Source organism: Vollenhovia emeryi, unplaced genomic scaffold (genome assembly GCF_000949405.1).
Source record: "Vollenhovia emeryi isolate VEMERY1.0 unplaced genomic scaffold, V.emery_V1.0 DF939148.1, whole genome shotgun sequence".
NCBI classification, from domain to species: domain Eukaryota; kingdom Metazoa; phylum Arthropoda; class Insecta; order Hymenoptera; family Formicidae; genus Vollenhovia; species Vollenhovia emeryi.
The window spans coordinates 2,230,353-2,248,898 of record NW_011967218.1 but is presented as its reverse complement, the minus strand read 5'-3'; the positions used below and the strand labels follow the sequence as shown (position 1 = coordinate 2,248,898).

The 18,546-nt window shown below is 39.3% G+C and overlaps 1 protein-coding gene across 1 annotated transcript in view; it reads right to left on the bottom strand.

Annotated features, from left to right (window-relative positions):
- Positions 1–3,549: 3,549 nt before the first annotated feature.
- The window catches only part of LOC105565970 (protein Skeletor, isoforms B/C), a 52,979-nt gene continuing 37,982 nt past the window's right edge, over positions 3,550–18,546 (bottom strand). The window contains exons 5-12 of the mRNA XM_012019604.1: positions 7,968–8,206; positions 7,432–7,612; positions 6,958–6,978; positions 6,502–6,859; positions 5,509–5,829; positions 4,985–5,108; positions 4,548–4,839; positions 3,550–4,411 (exon numbers count right to left, since the gene is read on the bottom strand). Coding sequence (XP_011874994.1) covers positions 4,265–4,411; positions 4,548–4,839; positions 4,985–5,108; positions 5,509–5,829; positions 6,502–6,859; positions 6,958–6,978; positions 7,432–7,612; positions 7,968–8,206 — 1,683 coding nt within the window. The 3' untranslated portion in view covers positions 3,550–4,264. The remainder of the gene's footprint in view (positions 4,412–4,547; positions 4,840–4,984; positions 5,109–5,508; positions 5,830–6,501; positions 6,860–6,957; positions 6,979–7,431; positions 7,613–7,967; positions 8,207–18,546) is intronic.

Here is an 18,546-nt window from a genome sequence, read left to right as displayed (position 1 = left end):
AGGGTTGACAATTTCAACGTTTCCTCTGATACATTTCGACACGCGCGCGCTAGTCCTGCAAGACGATCAATTTTTCGTTCGCCGGCTAATACTTTCATTCGCTACGTGAGATGTCCTGACTTTTTTTTCGGTACGGATGCGCTTTTCGTATGCGGAACGGTGTATCCAAAAAGTGCTTAAAAATGAGTGTCCTGCCTGAAATGAAATTTTTCCCGCGAGATCACCAATTCTTGCGCAATTCATTCTTCAAGAAATCGGATACATCAACATCGACTGGCGTTCGCTGAACCTTCAGTCTTTTTATTTGTTTTATTATTGATGGCATCACTACTCGAAGACAGCGAGTGCTCAAGAAAATAAAAAAATTGAATAAAAGTCGGGGAATATTCATTTTCCTCTAAACTGGATATCTAATCCCGTAAATTTTAAGATTGAGATTAGAAAAGCATTTTTGATTCTCTTTTGTCGTTGCAGAGTTAATTAATTCGCATTTTTCCGTGTACAGTAATATAGAAGGAAGATATAATTAACGCTGATGTTGTTGCAACCGTTCCAAAATTGCGACTTTACACACCACAGACGAATTTTCTGCGGGACGCAACATTTGCAAAGGTATTAAACGCGGTATGATTCGACTCCATCGTTCCGTACATATTAACAACGCTTCGTTCCTTGCTTACAAGTAATACAAACTTTAAAATAATTTTTATGTCGAACTCTTACAGGCTATTTATTCCCCTTACCGAGAAGTTACAAGACCGTTCGTAATTAAAGCGATCGTTTTTATAATATATTGTCTGAAATATTAGTCTGCGCGTATACAAATTTAAGCTAGTTGTACAGTTTTGAAACGTAAACAATAATCGCGCGAAGAAGAGAAGCCAAAATGGAAATAAGAAAGAAGCTTTTGCAATATCGTGTCAAATTTGCATACAACGCTGAAGTAATGAAATATAATGAATAGCGATGTAAACGCAAAGTGATAAGAGCCGATACTAACTCACAGTTAGTTTACACTAATTATAAAACTTCTCTTTTGTCATTTGTGATAAAAATTTTTGTAATACGTAGAGATACATATATAGTTGCAAAAACTTCCTAATAATCGGAGTATACCATTGTTTTTAATAAATCAGTAGTATTAGTGAATAATTATCAAATATCGGAGTAAATTTTCAGAGTAAATTCGCGATATTGTTTCCACGTGTAAGTATAGGTTTTAAAAAACGTATGAAATCTAAAAAGGCATTGCAATTAAAACGCAACGGAAGATGCGCTAAGACGTCGTTCCAAAACTCTTTTGTAAAACCTATCGTTAATATGTTTATATACCTAGTTTTTCATCGGAATCCGCTGCTTATGGAAAATTGCGTTCGTAAATTGCATTCGTACATGGTAACGCGATAAGTTTCATTCTATCTCACCTCGCACCTCTATCGCCCCACGTGTCTTACGTAGTAACCGTACATGGATGGAAGCTTATAAGTAGACCGTTTTAGTTATATTAATTCAAAGATAGATCTAGAGTTGTAAATATTACACGCTAAGTACCACTAACAATTCGAAATCACGTTTGAAACTGTACAACATTGACGGTAACCGTTCTCATGCTGTGCCGGACGACTAATATTTTGAATTTAGTCTCCTGAGGCGCTTCCCACAAACACGTCATTTATCCTCTTTTTATACGTATTAATGTACAGTAATATAGCCAAAAAGTTCCCTTAGGACCTAAGCTATTATTTGTCTCTTATGAACTAACAACTTGGGATGTTATATCGGGGGCTGCTCATGGAAAAATAGAAATACGCACCGGCTAATTGGAGAAATAACTAAATAGTAAGGTAAGTAAGCAAATAAAGCTCGGCTCTTGAAACTTAATACAAGTGTACACTAGCGTTTCTTTTTACCTCACGTAATTTTAATTTTTATTTTAATTACGCGAAATTAATTTAGACACATAACGATTTACAAGATAATTATTTATGACTTGAACTAACATTGAGACTGAAACTCATATAATATTTTTAACTTAATTTTGTTAAACACTGAAATTATGGTAAAACTTTATTTGTACTCACACTACGAACGATGTATTTATCTATACGTTATTGTCTATATTATCTGTAAATATACATCATGCGAATGGAACACTTCACCTACGCGACTTACGACTTATGTTTTATTGCAGAATAGTACACGGCTTATAATTTGTCTCGTACATTTATATGGGCGTATGATTGATTCGTACACATGTAATTCGTTATGTAAATTTGTTACCTTTGAGTATAGTTGATCTAAGAAAGAAAATGGTCTTTTTTTTCTGGGAGCAGCCCGCTTCTATTATAAATCCTGCAAGTTGATAATTTATTATTGTCATTCACAGAAGTAGGAGTTTTATCCACTTACAAACTAGAATCTGTTACTTTCTTTCCTTAGAAAAAGAAAAACGAACGGATGAAAAATATAGCGACATAGCCTACGTCTCGAGCAACGATCTCGTTATCGATCGTGATTGCTCTCAAGTATTGTCATATCGAAAATTCAGCGACACAAACATCGATTAAACGTTCTTATTGTTATTTACTTACTTACGGTAATTAGTACGAGACCCTATATAACGCTTCTCTCTTTTTTTTTTACCGCCTGATCCTTCGTAAAGCTAGATAATGTAAGTTCCAAAGAGTTCTGTTCGGTATATGTATGATACTTGTGTGTGTGTATATACGTACGTAATTAAATACAGACTGGTCTTCGTGCGATAAGCGGTTGAATCGCAAAGAATTTGCTGCTGCGAATTTCGCGGACACCCCGGCACTTAGGAGCTGGACACACATTTAAAACTCGACATTACGAGAGACGTTACACTAAATTCACTACTCTAAATTGATTATGTATTCCTCTGATTTCTCTTGGTTGCACGTCTTACATACCACTCGTACGTTTTGCGATATGAGTTATACCTATGAAATGTCTGCCACAAGCCATCTTTTAATAGTTTTATTTTTTGATAATTTTACTTTTCCTTTATTGTACTTGTGAGAATTACTCTTGCTATTCGTGAAACACACGCGAATGCAATGCTTAACAATCGTAGCTGTATCGGCATAATTAAGACCGTATTGAATATTTGAAGAAATAGTTTTTGTTGATAGTTTTTCTTCTATAATATTTTTTCTATAAAATATAAGCCGTAGCTTTACTGCGACACGCTTCACGCACAAGAGACCAGTTCCGAAGTACTAGACGGTGTCCTTTTGCCGAGTGGGTCCTATAATCCTTGTAATTAAAGACATTTATTATCTGTACCCAAGGCACATTTTATACTTTCATTCCGTTTTAGGAAGGTCCACTCTATAGTATATACATATTATAGCATTGTTACACGTATAGGGGATAGTTTGTAACTTGCACATCACCCTTAAGTATTACGTTTTTCTTTACTTTCTTGTACATAATTCACATTTCGTTACTTTCTCTCTCTTTCTCTCTCTTTCCCCCCCCCCCTCTCTCTCTCTCTCTCTCTCTCTCTCTCTCTCTCTCTCTCTCTCTCTCTCTTTCTCTCTTTCTTTCTTTCGATTGACTACTCTACGTATTATTGTCAAGTCGACAGCATTTATAAATGTATTTCTTACGTATTATCGTCGATTTAAAGTTATATTAAGATCAACTATAGTTTTGTGCAAAATTTACATTGTACATGATGATGCACCTCCATTTCTCCGCATCAAATTTATATCTATAGTTACGTGCTAGTTAGCTCGTCCCTGGATATCGTTTTGACATATCCTCCCCTTAATAATGAACGATCGTTCGTTATTGTCCAAATTTCATTAATTATTCAGTTCTGATAATTATTGTCAGAATTTCATTGGTTATTCAGTCCTGATCATGATTATTGTCAGAATTCCATTAGTTACTCACTTCTAATCATTATTGTCAGCTCGACTTTGTGTCAAAGAGCATGGAAATTTTGCGTCCATGTTCATACATGTATATGTGTATGCATGTACTTGTATGTGTATATATATATATAGTATGAAATATTGAATCTGATAAGTCTTAAAAATATTTTGCTAATCTTTTACCTTACAAGTAGATCTTACGTACTAAATACTTTCTTACAACCTTGTATGCGTTTCGTCGATTTAACAATCGTGTGTACATTGTTGTGGCTCTCGCAATCATCTTAAATCGATCAGTTTTCGTCGTCATCTTTGTCTTCTGTTATTTGTTCCGCGTTGAAAAAAGGAAACGCAATGATTCATCTTGAGAATAAAACAAGTGCGATGACGGACACCACGAACGTTGTAAACGCAGGCAAAACTTGACTGACACCGTTAATGTTTCTCTGCCTCCGCCCCGGGTCGACGACATGAATCTTCCAGCCCAGATGTTTGTGCGTAAAACACTGAATAAGAGGAAGTTGTATGATACTAAACATCTTCTCAAAAAATTGAATAAACCATATAAGAAGATTTTCCACTACTAAAATATATATAGAGGTGATCGTTTAAAATTTTAGCTTTCCCCTCATAAGTTCGTACCTGATAGTAAACTAAGTCTGGCGTGTCTTTCTCTACAGTCCATATAAGTTTAGCAGGCTCGCCCTTGTCGCATTTGAGTTCGAGCGTTTCGAAGAAGCTCTTAAACGTCTTGTAATTATCCGGGTTATCCACCGTGGTGCGGACCCATTCGCAATAACGACCGGTTGCAATCGGGAAAAGATATCCGTCAGGCTCATACGATACGCCAGCAAATATTCTTTCTTGCCCTTTTCTCTCTGGGTGTTGTCCGAGACCACCCTCCGGATTGTCAGTTATGTAGAATGGATGATATCTATATCGAAGTGATATATATTTCACAAAAGCCTAACAATGTGTTTCGCAATGTAAATCATACTGGAAACATTATATTATAGCGACCCCGAGCTCACACTGCGTACTTTGAAAGGGGTGTTATAGCAAATGAAAATATGACTTACTTAGCAGGATTGGCAGGATCGTTTCCACCTTCCACAATAAAGGTATAAGTTTCTCCTCGCTCCACGATGATCTCCGGAATCAGCAAATCATTGACATACCATGCGATGCCCCAAGAGGGTGTACCTAAATTGCAATATCACTGATCACCGATCGACCTCGGCCTCAAAAACTATTTAATCATTTTAAGGGTAAAAAGTCATAAACAATTTCAAAATTGTATATCACGATCTAGTACTGTTTAGATATTAGTATTGTTCAATATTTTACACAACGTTAGAATAAGTGAAAAAAATATATATGCAAATTAATTAATACAGCAGATATTATTTTTATAATAAAATACTATTATTTTCACAACATACTTTCATAAGATACTCTTAATTAGTTTTTAGTTAAATTCTATTTTAATTACGTTCCAAATTTTATCAACTATTCTGCACATATTTAATATAGGATGGTGCGGTTTCACTTAACAGATAACAATTAGATATATAATTCGGTCGTAATATGTGTATAATCAAACCTGTGATCCGTGTGTATCCTCTTTTCGAACCAGTCGGCCCAATTCTTGCATTGAAAATACTCTTATCGTCGATAACGGCCGGCTTCCAGGGTTCAAGATCAGGTTCATCCGGAATATTGTACAAGGAATTTGTACAGTCGTGAACATTCTTCGACGTAAAGTCGATACGAATATCCTCGGTAGTCTTATCGAATCTCTCATGAGCATTGGCTTCGCCCTGCGAATTCAAAAGTCCGATGGCAGCGATCACGCTAGTCTCCCTTTCCGGAATCATCCTGTCCTTCTCTGGCTCGTTGGTTCTCATCGGACGTGTGTACGTAACTGCAATTGAAATAAATCGCATTATACTAACGATACTTCCTGTTTCGTGTACATTGTAAGGCTCGTAAAACTCGTAACTTGTTTTCGTAAGACTTATAAGAACTTACGAGTAGAGAATTACTCGTCATCTGCAATTCTATACGTACCGTATATATTCCACGAGTGACCGTATGGTATACGGTACGCATAGAATCGCAACTTATTCGCAAGTTAGATCTTGTGAGTCTTACAAAAACAAGTTACGAGTCTTTCGAGTCTTACGATTTTGCTTAACATTGCAGCATTAATTTACTTGATATACAACAAATCCTTAAATTGATGCTAACACATCCAAATATAATTGTACATGCCAGTTGTAACATGAAAAATTACAAATAGTATTTAAATAAATTTTCAACTAAAATTCCTGTATATATTCTCGTTCATGCCACTCTAACTTATCTGTTAAATAAAATTGAACCTATTTAATAAAAAATTGTTCATAAATCTTGTTACATAATTAATTAATAAATTTATATAACTAGTAGATGTATTTTATATAAGACGAGCATTCTTTAAGTCGCGTAAAGAATAAACTTGTCAAAGGGAATAAACGTAGCAGTTAGTTATATGTTATTTTTTTCCATTCCTATCGCAATGCCATCGATTATAACGTATAGAATAGAGGTGTACCTGTTGTCACGCCATTCTTCCTTTCCCCACGCAAGAGCACCACGTCGTTCCTTCCGCCGATCCTCTCATCCGGGCACACACCCCTCATACCATCGCACTGAGACGTGTCTGACATGTAGTAATCTTCGGCAATAAACTTTCCGTTTCGTTTATTGTATCCGATCACGGCGACGTCGCCGCCGATCATCTCGGCCTTGCCTTCTTCACCCGACAATCCAAACGCCACGTACTGGTTTTCGTTGATGCGTCCCGAGACCCGAATCTGCACGTCCTCGCCCTTCAGCTGCCACTGCACTTGAATACGGCCATTTAACATCTCTTTGCAGTTGTTCACCTTAGGCGTCGGTGTGCTGCTCGTCTGAAAAAGAAAAGGTCGTGAGCCTGTGACTTGTGACCTTATCACAGGGAGATTATCTCTCTACAACAAAATCGTGCGTCGATCGCGTTGCTACTTACTGGATTGTACCACCACGGCGGCTATTCCGTTCGGAAATCAAGAGCAACGTTATTAAAAAGTATACAATGATTGAATATGAACGACAAACTCGACAATGGTTTCGTTACATTGTCAGAGAGATGCAAGATTGAGGATTTCTCAAGGCAAAATCTATATCCTCGATGTCATTTCGCGTCAAGAAGATACTGTACAGTTACTTAAGCATGATCAAAGTAAGATCCTTGCTGGTACGATGATTTTTATTGCATCTAAAATATTAGCGGCTACGTGTATTTTATCAAATATAAAGACACAAACGTCCCTCTCCACAGTGCATTCAATTCATCTCCATTGAGGCGAAGCTTTTCATCATGCATATCAAAGAGCAGAGCCGCGTCATTATCATTTCATAGTGAACGTTAATGAGGATACGTAAGGCACGAAAGTTTTGGGACGTATCAGGCCGGCGGATTGGAGAACTCATTTTGGTTTACCGTAATTTTCGTCTGGCCGAGAGCCGGAGGAACGTCGAGGTCCTTTGGAATTAGAACGTGCCCGAAATTGTGTCTGTATTCAACGCACCACACCGCGAGCCAGTTGATGTCGTACACCGTCAAGTTCCCCGGCAAGACGATCTCAATGTCCTCTCCTTGGTATCCTCTTAATGGTGCCAAACTGTCGGCGAATTAGATTAGAGATTAATAATCGCCTCGGTAAATTAAATAAAATGTTTTAAATTAAAATTACGAGTCCAGTGCTCTTACTTGTATTATTAAAAGTGATTATAAGGTAAAAGTTAGGCTTCTAAAATCTATAGAGATAAACTTGTTGTTCTAAAATAATTATGTGATAGAACATCTTTTATTCCACGTATATTCCTCATATTTTTTTTTTGTAGAGATCTAAGGCCCGGCTTCACCAAACGTCGCCTAACTGTAATCTTAGTTTAATTCATATTTGTCTCTTTCTAAAGTAACAGTTGGAAAGAGACAAAGAAAAATTACTTGGTTAATTAGATTGTTCAACTGACCTGCCCATTTCATTGGGGACCTTGATACCAAAACGACTGGGTTCTGAGCCATTGCCCACCCAGAAATAAGCGTCCGGCCCGCCACCGTCGTAATGCAAATTTGGAATGTAGATCGTCTTGCTGTCTAGAATACTGATGTTGCCGCTGCGGAGGCCGTGTGCAAGTCTCGAAAATTCAGGAAGTACTTGCAATTTCGGTACCTTCAAGTCAGACGGTATGAAAACGTCGCCGAAATCGACCTGGAACATGTGGAAATGACGTATTTATTTCTGTCTCATACACAGCAAGTACCTTCTTTAGTTTAACATTTTATTTCGATTGCTTAATTTTATTTCACCAAGCTACGGACACGTTCCTGTAATTTTAAATTATTAAAAGAAGGTAAATCATGGATCGTGACGCAACAGTGACTGCCAATGTGTCTTTCGTAGGAAAGAAAGACAAAAACACGACTAAACGTTAAATGGCGCGTATCGATTACATGCATTGCAAATATTTTTTGTAATCTTTGTAATTGGAGTGATTTTAGCAAAATCGTTCCGGCAAACTCCGCTAGTTTAGCCTTTCAAAGGTGTGCATTTATATCTTCGCGATGTCGTCGAAAGGGTCGATCTATCACCCCACACCCAGCGTTCGAGTTGACGTACCGATGAGGGGTTTCGGCTCGTTTATATTCTAAGTTCCGTCAAACGCCTTAGTGAGGGACATAAGAACGCGAGAGAAGTAAGGTGGAAAAAAGAATGGCAAGAAGTAAAGAAAGAGAGAGGTAGGGAGTAAAGAAGCAAGTTATCGGTCGAAAGTTCGTAAAATCCGAGAAACCGATTCCACCCTCCGTACAACGAGCGGGGCCGTATCCGTCCTTTTTCTCCAGGGAGCGTTTTATAGGAGAAAATTCAACCTTCGCGACGATTTCTCAGCTCATTCCGAAACCTCGAACAAATCTATTCGTGAATGGCGAAATAGCGAGATTATATTATACCAGCCCTCCTCGAGCGGATTTCCTTCGTTTTCTGTCTCGCGAGAATAATATAATCGAGTTTCTACTAAAAGGAGATCTTCCTTTAAAAAGCTTTCCTACATAAGCAAACTGCTACCTCAATTTTTCGAGATCGGATCTCCCGATATAAATACGGAATGAAAATAAATGTTCAGTGCTCATTAAACGTTGTACATTTCGGAATAATGGAAAAACTTTTGATTTTTGTTGTGTGAAACTTACTAGACAATAATTTACCTACGCATTAAGTATTTTTATGAACTTCTTTCTATTTGGTTAATAATTAATTTCCTGAGTAATTGCATCATAAATTTATGCGCAATTGTCCAAGCAAATTAAAATGAGGATACTGTAATTACCGATTGAGATTCTTGTCACTTGTAATTTCACATTTCTATTACCGGATCAGGCATTGGATAATTAAAATTGAAATGAATTTAATTGAATTGCTAAAACAGAAATTAGGTAAATGATAGTGTCTGCGAGAGATTAAATCAGGAAGATGTGTATATGCGAGAAGGAGCTCTCCAACCCGCAAATAGTTCGCTAACTAAGATTACGTCTTTGAAATCGCGATGAGCTATGATTTTCCCTGGGAACAGCTTCCCGAGGAATATGCTCTGGAAGTTACAGAGTACATTTTGCTGAATTCTGCGTGCGGTACACAAATCAACGGCGCGGGAGTTTCTTCGGTTTTGTAGAAGTTCCTTTGTGCGATATATGGCCGTGCGCCAATTTCATCTCTAACTAGCACAACCGGCAAAATGGCTGGAAAATTTGACATTTGCGCGTACACACGCCATCATTTACATTTCCATTTCCGTGAAATACTTTACTCGCGTCCTTTGAAGTCTGGAAACCCCTTAGCTCCATAATTAATTCTCTCTCTCTCTCTCTCTCCGGTGTCGATTGCCCTCCTTAACAAGTTATCACGGATATCGCAAAATACTAAATAAATACAGCATCGAGCTTCCATTTCTCCATCAACGAAATCTCAGTTATGCTCTTGCAAAGATTATTGTCGCGAAGACAAAAAGTTATGAGTACAAAATGATTAACTGCGATAACTAAGATCAATTTCTAATCTCATGTCACACTTAATAGCGTTTACAATTTTCAGTTTTAATTTTTTAATTTCTAATAGGCAAATATTAATCTGATTCCACCTATTAAACATGGTTTAACGACAAATTGGAATTTGCTTTATCTCTCCCGCTTCTCTCCATTTGTGCGATTTGCGAATTAAATATACATTATATAATGTACATAATTACGTTGTAGGAATCACTAATTACTGATTAATTTATGGCCGATCTAAATTTTACCTTTGTAGACTATCTGCAAGTAGGGGATACCAATTCCACGATTTTTCACGGATCGTTTTGGGGCTAAATCAACGGCACGCGGCCGCTCGCTAATTTCATCATTAATAATAATTATTATCGACGAGTTGGGATGAACTCCCCCGAGAGTCTGAAATTTGTATGCGCATTAATCCCATTTCGTTTAAGGGCTCGTCAATCATACCGCCCTCGACTAGCTGATGGCTCGGTATACGCCGAGCCCAGAAATGTTCTGTACGAATGAGACGGAGCTCTTAATGGCATTTTGAATGGAGCATACTTAAAATTGGCCTTCCAAGTGCAGCCCCTCATTATAACCGAATAGATGCTACAGTGGTCCGATACTACTTCAAGGTATTAGCAAATATTTATCGATTCGTTCGAAATTTCGCTTCGCAAGTAAACGTAAAATTTGCTTTTTTTTTACTAACCGACGAAAAGATAGAAGATCAAAATTCAAATTCAATGAAAAATTATGATATTTTTTTTAAAATATAGAACGCTACCTGTTTGTCGCGACGCCGGTTTCTTCCGGTGATTTTAGTATACGCGTAATCGATAGCAACCACAAGCGCTGCAAGTTTCCGAACTAAATTTACGTTCGCAACTTCGACTGATTCCGGAGACTGGAGTAATAGCTCTTTGTAATGGAACGACAAGAAATTACTCCATTCAGCGACATTAACCTCCCACGTCGGCGCGTATATTGGCAGTAAATTTGATAACACCTACGTAGCTTTCCTTAATTATCGATAGCCTCCGGTGTTAAGCAGCGATACGGCGAATATGCGTGTTTCCCATTCGCCAAAACGAATACGACGCCCACTTGTCGACGTATTAATTCGCGTCCCACGTCACAACTTATAATAGACAGAATGTAATTTTATAAAATATAAAATATAGCTCCCTGCCAAAGGGAGAGAGCATTAACATGCCTGACGGTGCGTTTCGACATAGCTCTCCGTCGCATTTAAAGTCAGGATATATTGGAAAAATGCAATATTTTCACGTTCTAATTTAAGTGACTTCGCGAGCATTTTTCATTCGTTTGACATTACGTTATCGAACGACGTGACGTGAAGTAATGTGACGTAATGCAAAAAATATTTATAAAACTGAGATTGCAATCGCACAAACGAGACAATTAATTCTGCACAATCAGTAAAGAGAATAATGCTTCTGATATATTATTAATAACTGTCGCTGATCTACGGGCTATTTGTCAGACGTAAATAGACAAGCAGGAAGGCCAGGACATTTCTATAATTATAGAATACATAGAAATGTCCAGACATTCCCGTCTGGCTGTGCACGCACGTGTGCACAACTCGTGATAAACTTAACTAGGTGAGACACGAGACATGTGCCGAACACAAGATATTTAGTATGCAATTTCATATGCACTATATTCTATTGTATAATAGAAAGTATAACGAGATATATATATATATTCGTATTACGGCCGGATTATCAAATATCCGACTGTTATCGGAGTTTTAAAACCACTTGCACCACAGATTCAATCGCGTAGATATCCGGATACATGGTATCACTCGATAACGAAATATTGCCAATAATTAAGTGAACGGCACTCAAATCGAGTGCACCCTAAAAAAAATCTACGCGAATATCGACGCAAATTATAACCCGTGTTATGACATGATATAACATATAATCGTGCCAAGTAATTTCAATGCTCGAAAAGTGGAACCAATAAATTCACGATGTAAGAATACATACACGGAGAAACAAATCATGTTGTATCAACAAGATCAGTGTAATTGAAATAAAATCGTTGAAACAACATCAGTATTAATAAATGAAAAACATCAGATTGTTGTCTTAATAATCTGAATATTTAGTTCAATGCTTGAAATGAAAATCCACAGCGAATACAATTGAGTGAATTATTTACGTTTGTGGCAGCCCGTGACGTTAACGTTTAATTCAAACAACTTCATTTTGCTTAATTCAACAACGTTTTTCTTCCGTGTAGATACATGGATATAACTAAAGCACTTTGCCACGTTAAAAAGCATTTTACTTTTATCGGGACTTAAGCTATTTTATTCAAATCTATTATTTCATTACGAAACTTCGTACGATTCCGAAAACGTTGCAGACGCCCATTTAACCGAAGATTACAGTGCTGAACGGTAAAGTGGCTCTTTTAAGAATTGGCGAGGGTAAAATTTAGGGTCGAAGAAGCCAGATTTAAATCAATTTTCTCAAGTTTTTTTTTAGAAAGGTAGATTTATCCACCGTCATACCCCTCGATTCAATGATATCGGAATTCGCGCTCTCGTCGTGATATATCGACCCCCCCTTTAATTTTTCATTGAGAAACCGACGCGGCCCCTCGAAATCTCTCGCCCGACTCCCCGTCGTTCAATCTTTTCGCAATGATTTTCCAAGAAAAGTATTTCGATCCAATTGTTCGCGATTGACGACCACTGCAAAAGGGCTGCGTATCTCCCGATTTATAAACCGAGATGCGGCAGTGCGGGGATCTCCTCATCAATCCGATACCTTTGATGTAGCCGTTACCCCCTCCTCCCTTCCGCTCGGGCCCCCGAAGGTTTTGAGCGGGTTCGCTGCAACGTCCCGTCCTCCCTAATAGACTGTTTATCTCGTAAGCTCAGATTTAGATTCGGATTAGGGTCTATTATGCGAACTTCCCTACGAAAGCGCGTGCGTGCGTGCCAGACAGGAGTGTAGCTATCTAAAGCGAGAAACTAAGCAGTTCTCCACTTATTCATCCCACCCCTTTTTCATAGTGAAAGCATAATTGAGATTTTTTATAATTGAGATTTAGTTTTATCTAGGATTATGCGGATTATTGAATTAAATTGACAATATATTTATTACGTGTGTAATCTTGTATCACAAACGGCTTCCTAGCTTGCACATTTATTTATCAGTAAGTTCTCTGTAAATAAAAAGCTGCGGCACTGATACAAACATATACAACCACGTCTCGACGGTCGAACGCCTCGTTAGAGAAGCTATTTTTCTATGGTCCACAAAAGATGTTTGCCTCTAAAACCGATAAAACCCTCGAGGCTGTGCTATGATCATGAGATTCGCGCGATTATTTCGAATGCTCTCGATTAAAGTGTTGCCGAATTAATACTCGCCCTATTGTCGTTTATGGCGCGAACGTTATTAATAATACAGATTTTCGATGTCTAGTAATTTATGAAAATTTTTGAAACGTATTTTGCACAAGTGAAAATTCAATTTCATGAATTCAATTTCGAACAATCAGAAAACTACAGACATTTAACACGATGTTGGAAAACGTTAAAAATATAAAGCAATTTTATAGGCGATACGAAATAAAAATAACGCTTGCACGAAGATCGTTAAATGTTCAACAAACACCAATTATTAGCGATTTACGAATCCTTCTGCGTCTTCTAAACTTTCCCTTCGGAACATTCGTGAAATTTAGTTTCTTATTGCAACTATAAGGCAATTAAGAAATACTAACTTCGGCATTTAACTCTAATAAGAAAAGTAAGTTTTTCCAGAAAGGAACAAACCTCGTTTTCAAATTATTATGCTTCTACGACTCCAACTCAATAATTGCTCAAGTCGACGTACTTCAACTCCATCGGCATTGAAGAGTACTTCCAAAGAAGAATGAGAAACGAAGTACTTTATATTAGCCCGACCTTCGTTTTTCTCTACTTTCCTCGTGCGTTATACACATAGCGCATTCCTTTGCACGCAAATGTACACTTTGAAATACCGAGATTTTTAGGCATGTGACATTAATAATAATTATTCGGCATACATAATCGACATCGTCAAGGATACAGACAACGTCATAATAAGCTTCAATATCAGTCCCGTCCAAGAAGTAATAAAATAACGCATATCTCTCTATCTCTCTCTCTCTTTCCACGTATATATTACGAGGGCGTCTTTTCACCCCCACGCAATCGGGATCTGTGCGCTACTGATACACCCGTTATAACCCGTGGGTGGCTACTCGAGCAGTCGATATTCAATCAAATAAATCCCCCTAACAAACTGGAGAGTCACGGATAGCATCGAGAAACAATTCGAGAAGGGAAGGGGGGGGGGGATAAAGCGCGGCGATGAATCAGTTGGATAGAAAGAGAAAAGGAGGGGCAGAGAATAGAGGGACAAAAATAGAGATGGGACGGAGGGAGCGAGCGAGCCAGACGGGAAAAAGAAACGAATGAGCACGAAGGGGGCATTGCGTATCGCGGAGATTCCGGTCCCGGGGCCGAGGCTGTATATTATTTTAGCGCCTTATCAGGTCTGTATCACCCCTCGTCGCACGGGGCGTTGTCCCCCGCAACGCAATCGCCCCCTGTCGCGAGACGTACGTCCTTTCGGAAATTGAGACATCAGGTCTCGTTAGCGTTAGGCGACGCAACAGCCCCTTATAGCAACGTCCCTTGCGGCTATTCCGTCGGTTGACTGCAGCGAAGGCGTGTGACGATATAGTTTATAGCTCCTGTAACGCGATGCACGCCATGTGATCATTCCTCAAGGGCTGGTAATACTATAACACGATGCTAGTAATAGTAACAGCATTCATTGATAGCTTAGAGCTGGCTCTCTGGAGAGAGCCCCTCATACGAAGCACGAACGAAATATACATCAAACGGTATAAGAAACGGGGATTAAAAGATTACGAAGCAAAGGCTGTGAAATTACTGAAGACTACGAGAAAGAGTAGATCTTGAATGAGTCTCATTTCTAGCCGATAAGCTTTATAAAATGCCACGCTTTTACTCGTTCAGATATATTATTTTACTGTTGTAAAATTGAACTGGTGGTTCCGAGAAATAAAAATTCCAAGTTAAATATCCGCGTTCATGTCGCTTCCCTTATTTCTGCTGTTTTATTTGTTAGTACCTAACCGGCACGTTGATAGTTTCTAATCTTTTCCTAATACGAGCATTTTTCGAAGAGATACCTCACATACGCTCCTCACGTTAAGGTTTTTACGTAGGAAAGAATCGAATGATCCGTATCGTCGTTCGACAAGAGTAAAATTCGCACTAAAGGTACAGTCGTTTGTGTAAACGTGTATCGCCTTGCTTAGCAAGATCGAAACGTATCCTTTTACGAGCGTTCTATAGAATCCCAATTCAAAGTCGGGGGACAAGCAATTGCCAAGAAAGCTGATCAAGAAAGAGGGAGAGGGAGAGGGAGGGGAAATAGCGGGAGAGAGATAGCAGGTTGAAACCGGAGTTAAAAAAGGCCTTCTATTCGCGAGATCGTTGGACTTTAAGTAGGTGATAAATTAAACGAGTCTCTTCCGCGTCCTCGTCTCCATAATACCTCTATATCTTTAGCCGCCAGATTTAATGGAGCTTTTTTAACCGAAACTTTTTTACTACCCCGGATAAGCTCCTGTTAAATATGTTCTACTGGGCCAGAGTCTAATTACATGGGTTTCGAGCATCGTTTAAAAATTTACTTTCAGCGCGCGAGTGCAACGAAGACTCGCGTCTCCGTCTACAAAGACAACGTTCGCGAAGTTCAATGAGAAACCAAACCGCATTCTATGAGCTCGCAAAGCCAGATATCAGCGACGACGATTCTAATCCACATCATAACATGAATCAAATGTCATGTTACCGCAAGTACCGCTTGTTAGCTTAGGCTCAAGGGACGAAACTCTATCTCCGTTTTCTTTAATTCAGTAAAATGAGGGATGGATAGCGGACTTTTCGGAGTCCGCGAGGATACGAGCTTCCGAGCCTTTCAGCGGAGACGAGCAAAGCTACAGGATTAATGCTACAGCATCTCGCTTGACTCCAAGCGACACGCATTGTCTCAAACAATTGACGGGCACTTTTTACACAGAGAATTATTTCGCGAGGATACGTGCCTTTCACATTGCCCTTTGTTCCCCATTTTTTTGGACGCAAGTATACTTTCTGCAATATTTTAATCGACCGTCTTCCTTTGCCTTCTAAACCGACGCGCTGCTACTGAAATGGCAACACCTCTTCCCCGGGTTCTCCAAAATATCCGTGACTTCGAAAGATGACTGGGCCGGCCCGCCAGGTATTCCACGACGATATTAGTAGCAATGCAGCCCATCCTACTGTAGTATGAATGACGAAACTTTCCCGGCGACAGAAGGACCGGTGGGCGGTCCTCCGGATACCTGGAACTTTCGTAAGCTGCCGTCCAATCGGCGTGTCGGAAAGCGAGAGAGGTAGATAGAGAGGACAGGGGGAATATACAGAGGGACGCGGAAGGGGTGGATAGGGTGAGGAAACAGTGAGCTTTCTCGCTGGATAAAAATGACAACTTTTGCCGGAATACGTAACTGTGGTTAGGTGCACGCGACGTTAACTTTACTTACTTTGCCGCGTTCGCTTTCGTCTTTTTTTTTTGGTCGCCGGTCTCCTCCAGTTATTTTCACATGCGCGTTTGGCGCGGTTTCTCCCGCCTTTCGTTGAACCGACGCGAGCCGACGACCTTTCTCGTCGATTGGTTCGCGGGTATTCGATATCTGTTTGAAGGGAAGGGTCAATGATCCCCCCGTGCACAAGGAAGAAGCAGTTTCACGCCGGAGTCACGTCGGACACGATAGCACGGTGTCACTTCCTGTTGCATTAATTCTATGGAAACGAATCTCTCCCGCGGTACAAATAGAAGTGCAGCGCGGTTGATATTCCACGTTGAAAAGAACAATTTCTGGTGTTTATTTTGCAAAGTTGCGAGCAATATTTTCCTTTTTCTCGTATACTGAATTCTGAGCGTTTCCAGTTTCAGGCTCCCATCAGAGAGAAATACATGTTTGCCGAATAAAGGTGCCGCAACACATAAATGCACAACGATGAAATAGAATACTAATAACCGGTATTTATCGTACAAAAAAAAAAGATAAGTCGAGTCCCCGCTTCCCGTTCGCGTCGTTACAGGCTATTTTCTGCCGCCCTTCGCCCACGTAGTCGGGGGAAAAAAACAGGAATTATTACATGTCTGCGAAATCGTAATAAAAATAGCCACGCAAAGTCGCTGGCTCCTTTTAAATTTGCGCCGCCGAAGACCCGCGGAAAAACCGAGTTTACGTCAGCCACTTCGATTTATCCATTTTCGATCGAGCGCCCATTGATATCCAGAACGTCGCATGGGCGGCGTGTGCGTCAGTGGATCGCTGTGTATTCGATGGGATCCGATACATTCGGTATACATCAGCATCAGCTGGCATATACACCCACGAGGACGAGTCGACGCGTAGGTGATGCCAAAATGGCGCACGAGACATTTAATGCCCTTCGACCCACCCTTCGTGGAAGATTACACGTGTACCCCGTGTGTACTCTTGACTTTGAAATGGCTGGCGTATAATAAAGTCTGATTACACGGGATTCAGTTTGCCGCGTGTTTCCAAAGCATTTTACCATAAAAATGAAATTCCCTCCAAGTATTTGCGCACATAAAAATATCACAAATCCATCCGTTACGGCGAAATGACGAAGGGTAAGTAGTGGAAAAATCGCCCGGCTCAGAATGGAACGCGGATATTATCGGTAAGTTTCAACAATCGGCAAGATAATGCGCCAATGTTAACAAATACAATGGCCGTGCGCGGCTATCGAGCACGTTTTTGTAAAAGAAACCATTATCGCAATCCCCTGATATTTTTCAAGCGCGGAAGTGATTGGGGATGCGCGAATTACGATAAATGAAAGCAAAAATGTTTCGTCTCCCTTTTCTTTTTCAAGTCTTTTTCGTGGGATTATTTTAAAATCCTTTCTTCGGAATACGCTCTTTGTTTCAAATGAAAAACGCTCAAGGGGAAATTTGAACACACGAGCAAGTAGCGCGGTGAAAAGATATTTTTCGTATCTCTTCTAACGACAAAATAATGCGCCAATTGACAATTCGAGAATCGCTAGTTGATTCAAGTAACATCCTGGGGGAAAAAATGGAAATATCTCATTAGATACAGTACCGGCCAAAAGTATATCACCTTAAGGCTTTTCGAGCATAACTTTCGTCGAAGTGCACCTCAAAATTTTACAGTAGACACCTGATAGCAGGTCCATTTTGTACACAAAGGGTAATGAAATTTGACAAAGTACATCTTGATTTTCGAATTTTTCATTCGAGCACTTTAAAAGCAGTTATGCTAAAAGAATCGAAAGGTGATATATTATTGGCCGGTACTGTATGTCTCAATCGTGTAATATCTAACTATATCCAATTCTAAAATCATCAGATCTTCAGAGAT